The sequence below is a fragment of the Barbus barbus genome (assembly GCF_936440315.1).
Source record: "Barbus barbus genome assembly, chromosome: 18".
Classification (NCBI taxonomy): domain Eukaryota; kingdom Metazoa; phylum Chordata; class Actinopteri; order Cypriniformes; family Cyprinidae; genus Barbus; species Barbus barbus.
The window spans coordinates 15,364,083-15,370,147 of record NC_136746.1 but is presented as its reverse complement, the minus strand read 5'-3'; the positions used below and the strand labels follow the sequence as shown (position 1 = coordinate 15,370,147).

Below are 6,065 nucleotides of genomic sequence, written 5' to 3'. Positions count from 1 at the left end.
TACAAAACCATTGTATTAATGTACTGTGATTCATCAACTGAGAAAGCATGGTAATATCTATTAGTTAAACATTTTTATGTCTTAACTAAAATCAGCTAGTAGGGATATATCAGTGTTAATGTATTATTGTACAGTTTTACATATAATTAGGCAGTGAAACTTAAAGTGTTACACATTTTGTTAGTGTACAGATATGAATGTGTATATTAGGCTATAAAACATGTGCATGTGAATCACCACAGTTAACTTGTGTTGTCTTTTACAATAGGGACTACGAGTTCATTTTAAAACATAAAAATATTTAAAAATCAAAATGTGTAAATGAAGCTCTGTAAAAACGTTTTGCTTTTTAAAAACACTAATGTATGTTGTGAGTGTGTCTACACACACTATCTTCATGCACAGCTGAACATATGGGTCAAATACAGGAAATACGTCATGTATGTAGACAAGTGGGCAAGTTCAAAGACCACAAATGTGGGTATTGGTACTGGCCCAGTGTTCGAATTGAGGGGAGGCTGGGGGGGTCCCGGACCTCCAATAAGCAACAAGGAGATCCGTTTTTTTCAATAAAACTATAATACTTGAAACATGAAACTAGTGAAAATGAAATAGAAATATTCGATTGCTGTATAAAATTTAGACCTGCTCGTGTTACATCGTGTTTTATTTTTACGTGTTTTTACAGCGTTGCTCATTATGAGCAAGAAGCCTGCTTATCTCTGTGATACACCTGAAGATGGCGCCAGAATATTTGGAAGGGAGAAAGGGAGAGTGATTGATCAAAGGCACAGCCATACGCAGCCATATCAGAAGCAAGTGATAGAAAGGGAAGTGGTGTGTGGCCAAGTGTGGTGACCCGTACTCGAAATTTATTCTCTGCATTTAACCCATTAAAGTGCACACACAGCAGTGACACCCGGAGCAGAGGGCAGGCAATACTGCGGCCCCCGGGGAGCAGTTAGGGCAGCGGTGTCCAAACTGCGGCCCGCTATCACTCCTGTGGCGGCCCGCGAGGTATTTAAAAAAAATGATAAGAATCTGCAGAGGTGGGCAAACGGTGAGCGTTTTCATCCAGTCCGTGAGGCAGTTGTTCCAATATGCAATATCAGTAAAATCCAATAGATGGCGCTGTAGCCTGTAGTGCAGCGACTTTTCAGACCCCCTCTAGCGACTCTTTTCCAAAAAAAAAACTATATATATATATATTATGTAATTATATATGTATATAATTTGTGTTTGTTTTTTCTATTCTGAACACTGCTAAATTTACAGGACTTTTTGTGGAGTGTAGGGAATATAAAAACATGTTTCTAATGTTTGTAAACGTTTCGTTTATTTTACATTATTTCTGAATGAAATGATAAAATGTGTCTTATACATAGACTTGTACACCAATGCAACATATATGTGTGTCATAAAGTGCTCATAAAAATAGGTAGAGATGGTACAAGAAAGGAACTGCCATGTATGTACAAGTATACATAGTACAGTAGTAAGTGAGTGTCAATAAATATATTATGCGGCCCCTCGCTTAATGTGGAAAATTTGATGTGGCCCTCGAGTCAAAAAGTTTGCCCACCCCTGAATTAGGGGTTCGGTGCCTTGCTCAAGAGTCTCATCTCAGTCATGGTATTGAGGGTGTAGAGAGAAAACATGGCTGCCAACCAGAGCTCAGACTGGAGCACCGTGTGCGAGAAATTTCGCCTGGCCCAGGAGCTCTCCGAAGTAGAGTCGAGAAAAGACCCTGAGCACAACCCTTTCAGGTCGAAATACAAAGCTAGAGATCTGTTGAAGGAAATCCATTGTTCATTGAAAAAAACTCAAATCGAGGAGGAGGGCGAGGCTGACGATGAAGCAGACTGTGAGTCCAGGCAGACGGTGGATGAATGTGGGAAGTCGTGTTCCGGAGACTCTCCCGCCGGGCTGCGAGCTGCCAGACTCGCGGTGGTGCAGTACTATCTCGGTGTGAACCACATAGAGACCGAGGAGCTGTCGGCTGGAGAGCAGCATCTGATGAACTGCATGAAACTCATCGATAAGTGCACTACAACACGGGAGAACGTCTCGCTATTCATTCAGGCCCGGGTGAATATACACTGCATGCACGAGCCCTTCCTCCTAAAAGCTTGTATAGTTTAATAAATGTGTTGTTTGGTGCTTGACTACTTCGCTTTGATGATGGTATGTATTGTGTTTTTTGACAGAATCAGCTCGGCATTTTATGGGCGGGAAGAGATGAGATCGAAAAAGCACAAGGATTTCTGGAAATCGCCGAATCTATGTATTTGCTCTACATGAGAGAGGTGTGTGTGGCACGTTTTGTCTCAAAACCTAGTGAACAACCTAAACAACACCGGTAGTATTTTGGAGTTCCGCATGACGTCGCTGTGACGTCTCCTCAGGTTGCTGTATTGTCCCAAATCACGCACTCTTACTATGAACTCTACTGGCCAGTTTATTAAATTTATAAGATTATTTTTGTGCATTAGGTGTGCAACATCTTTTAAGTTTTTAATAATAAAAAAAAAAAGCTTTTATTAGTTATTTATTTTTTACCTTGACAGTAATTTCTAAATCATGCGGTGAATGGGACAGGTTTCATAAGCTGATCTTACTGGGACAGGCAACAGGCCCCTAGACACCAGTGATGTATTTCACACAGTGAATTTCACACACTTAAAGGGATAGTGCCCCCAAAAATGAAAGTTCTGTCATTAATTACTCACCCTCATGTCGTTCCCTGTGGACTGTTTTACCGATGTCTTTACTACGTTTCTGGGTCTGTGAACATTTCAGTTGCATTGCTGTCTATGTAGGGTCAAAGGGCACTCAGAGTTCATCAAAAATATCTTAATTTGTGTTCCGAAGATGAATGAATGTCTCACGGGTTTGAAACGACATGAGGGTGAGTAATTAATAACAGAATTTTAATTTTTGGGTGAACTAACCCTTTAAATGTAGGAGCTCCAAAAAGTCGCAAAAATACATAAAACTACATACATGTTGCTAATGATGTTGTGGGCTGACATTTCTTCCCTTTATGCATATCAGGATGGTCAACCACCACTGGATCTTCAAGACTTTTTCGTGGAAGAGAGAGAAGAATTATCTCAACAAGAGAAGATAAGAAGGTAATATTCATCCCGATGATCCTCTATATAAAACATTATTGTGCTTCCACAAATGTTTTAACCCCACTTTTTCCCCATATGTGTCAACAGGTTTGAAATGGCATATACGCACACACTGTATTATCTGGCTCAAGTGTATAAGAATCTGCAGCAGTATGAGAGAGCTGGACAGTACTGTCACAGTACACTACAGAGACAGCTAGAGTACAAGCAGTTTGTGCCGCTCGAGTGGGCCATTAATGCAGCCACACTGTCACAGTACTACATCACCAAGGTATGATGTATATAGTTTGTGTTCCACAGTGTCTTTTTCTTTTTTGTAAATAGCAGTTGGAAAACCTACTGGAAGGTGCATACTTCCACCTACTGCACAACACCGGCATGACAGCTGATGTAAAATAAGGATCAAGCTTTTGGGTAGTCTATACCGATCAAATAAAATACTTAATTGGCCCGATCCCAATCCTTGAGATTGGCTTGGGACATCCCTAATTATAACCTCCATGATTCTGCAGTCAAGGTCATAGTAATTAACTTTGTGTCTCTTGTCATTGTATCACAGACACGGTACATGGAGGCTCGTCACTGTTTGGCTGCGGCTAGTGTAATTGCTACTCTTGCAGGAGAAATCCCCTCAGAAGCAGCTGCCAAAGAAAGTGAGTTTCTGTGTGGTGTTCATTCTTGTATGTTGCTGGATATTGTGTATTTCCCTACACTTCCATTGCTTTACTCAATGACATGTGGTGGTTGCTAAATGAAAACAAAACTCTCTAAATATAGGCCGTTCACAAGTGGCCTTAGTTTCACTTATAGTGAAACGTTCACTGTAATAATACCGTATTTTTGATTATAATATTACTGAAACAATGCCATTTAACACTATCTGTCTGTTATTGTAACACTCATGCTTGTCGGTTGATTTGCATTTCGTCAGATCCTGAGGTTGTACAAACCAACAAACTGTGGTTTGTACAACTTTGGCCAATGATACAGAACCTCTAACATATAGAGATAAGACTGTAAGTTAGTTTTGTCCAGAGAAGGTTATACCTTGTAAACATCTTTGAAAGATCTAGAAAAGTGTTATAATGCTGTTAAACGCCATAACGTTTAAACGTCTGGGATCAGTACTTAAAAAAAAATATATATATAATACTTTTATTGAGAAAAGATGCATTCAATTGATTAATAGTAAAAACATTTGTAATGTTACAAAATATTACTATTACAAATAAATGCTGTTCTTTTGAAAATAAAAAAAAATGGTTTCCACAAAAAATATTAAGCAACTCTGATAAAAGATGTTTCTTGAGCAGGAAATCAGAATGATTAGAAGGATTTCTAAAGGACCATGCGACTGAAAACTGAAGCAATGGCTGCTGAAAATTCAGCTTTGACATCACAAGAATAAATTACACATTCAAATTGATTAAAATGGGAAACATTAAAAATCCTAATGTCCCCAAATAAAGTATTTACCAGCTTATAGCACATTTATTAAAATTAATACATGTAGGTTTGAATTTATATGATAGATTTCAATAATTTATTTTGAATGTTCTCAAAGGTGATGCTGAATGTGAAAAACGTGAAGAGCTCCTGCAGAAGCGAGCCGAAATTGCCAGATGCTGGATTAAATATTGCCTTAATCTGATGCAAGATGCTAAAAAACTTCTTGAGGTAGCCATGCTTCTTTCTTTTACATTTTGAGAGCTTTGACTTTTTACTTTGACTTGTCTAAGCATTTTCCATTGCTCCATAGGATAATATCGGAGAACTAGACTTAGATCGGCAGGAAGAACTGAAGATGGCACGTCGGAATGAAGAGGAAGAAAAAGAGAACGGAAGAAAAAGCGCCATCCTTTTTGGTTCAAGCGATACCTTTGACTCCATTTGCAGCCTGGAAGAGAAAGTAAGCAGCATGCTTCCACTAGACTTTGAAGAAGCCCGCAGCATCTTTCTGGTGGGTCAAAGCTACGTAGCCCAGGCCAAAGAGTTTTTTGCAATGGATGGTCACGTGACAGATCACATCGAGATCTTGCAGGACCATAGCGCTCTCTTCAAGGTCCTGGCCTTCTTTGAGCAAGATCTGGAACGCCGCTGCAAGATGCACAAACGTCGCGTCGACATTCTGGAGCCAATCTGCAAGGATTTGAATGCTCAATATTATTTGCTAATCTGCCGACAGCTGCAGTTTGAACTTGCAGAAACCTATTATGAGATGATGGACCTGAAGTTGGCTGTAGCCGACAAGCAGGATCAGCCAGATGTGCACACCATAAAGAAGTTTAACCACTTGTGTTCCTCCTCTACGAAGTATTATCAGATGTTCCTCGACTCCATCCGCTCACCAGAGGGAAAGTTTCCAGAAAAGCTTGAGGATGACCTGCTGAGGCCGGCGCTGGTGGCCAAATTCCGTATTGCCAGATTACAGTCCAAGCTTATTTCCAGTAACCTGGCCACCCAACTGGAGAATCTCGGCCACTCACTGGAGTCATACAACTTTGTAGTACAATACTGTGAGGAGAACCCAGAAGCCAAGAAGGCTGTTGAAACCGAGCTAGAGTTGAGCATTGAGATGGTCTCCCTGCTTCCTCTCAAGATAAACAGGATTAGATCCAAAATTGCCTCCTGCAACTAACGGGCTGTTGCCAGACCTAGATATATCGAATGAGCTTTCCTAGGACCACAGTGTAAGAAACTCCTTCAACCGTAGAACCATTTATCACATACTCTTGTGGACCGATGTAACTGCATGATTTACAGTCACTAATTTATTTTCAAAGTACAATGTACAATTGTGTTTAATGCAGTAAAATGTTTGTTTCAAATTTTATGACTGGTATGTTTAGCAGGCCCAAGATTTAACATATAGCTGTACTAATATTAAAGCATTGCATGCCAATAAACATTAAAAAAAGCATAAATGCC

General features: G+C 39.8%; 1 protein-coding gene across 1 annotated transcript; it reads left to right on the top strand.

The window, feature by feature from the left end:
* Positions 1–1,599: 1,599 nt before the first annotated feature.
* Positions 1,600–6,065, top strand: LOC306883880 (KIF-binding protein-like). The gene is made up of 7 exons (XM_079439378.1): positions 1,600–2,088; positions 2,208–2,306; positions 3,055–3,134; positions 3,225–3,408; positions 3,697–3,790; positions 4,702–4,814; positions 4,897–6,065. The coding sequence occupies exons 1-7, from the start codon at positions 1,657–1,659 to the stop codon at positions 5,773–5,775; spliced, it is 1,881 nt and encodes a 626-aa protein (XP_079295504.1). The 5' UTR covers positions 1,600–1,656; the 3' UTR covers positions 5,776–6,065.

Bases quoted from the DNA above. Each gene is read 5' to 3' on its own strand.
- LOC306883880 (XM_079439378.1), top strand. From the start codon at position 1,657: ATGGCTGCCAACCAGAGCTCAGACTGGAGCACCGTGTGCGAGAAATTT. The intron at 2,089-2,207 runs GTGAATATACAC...GTTTTTTGACAG, and splicing joins CGCTATTCATTCAGGCCCGG to AATCAGCTCGGCATTTTATG. The intron at 3,409-3,696 runs GTATGATGTATA...ATTGTATCACAG, and splicing joins CACAGTACTACATCACCAAG to ACACGGTACATGGAGGCTCG.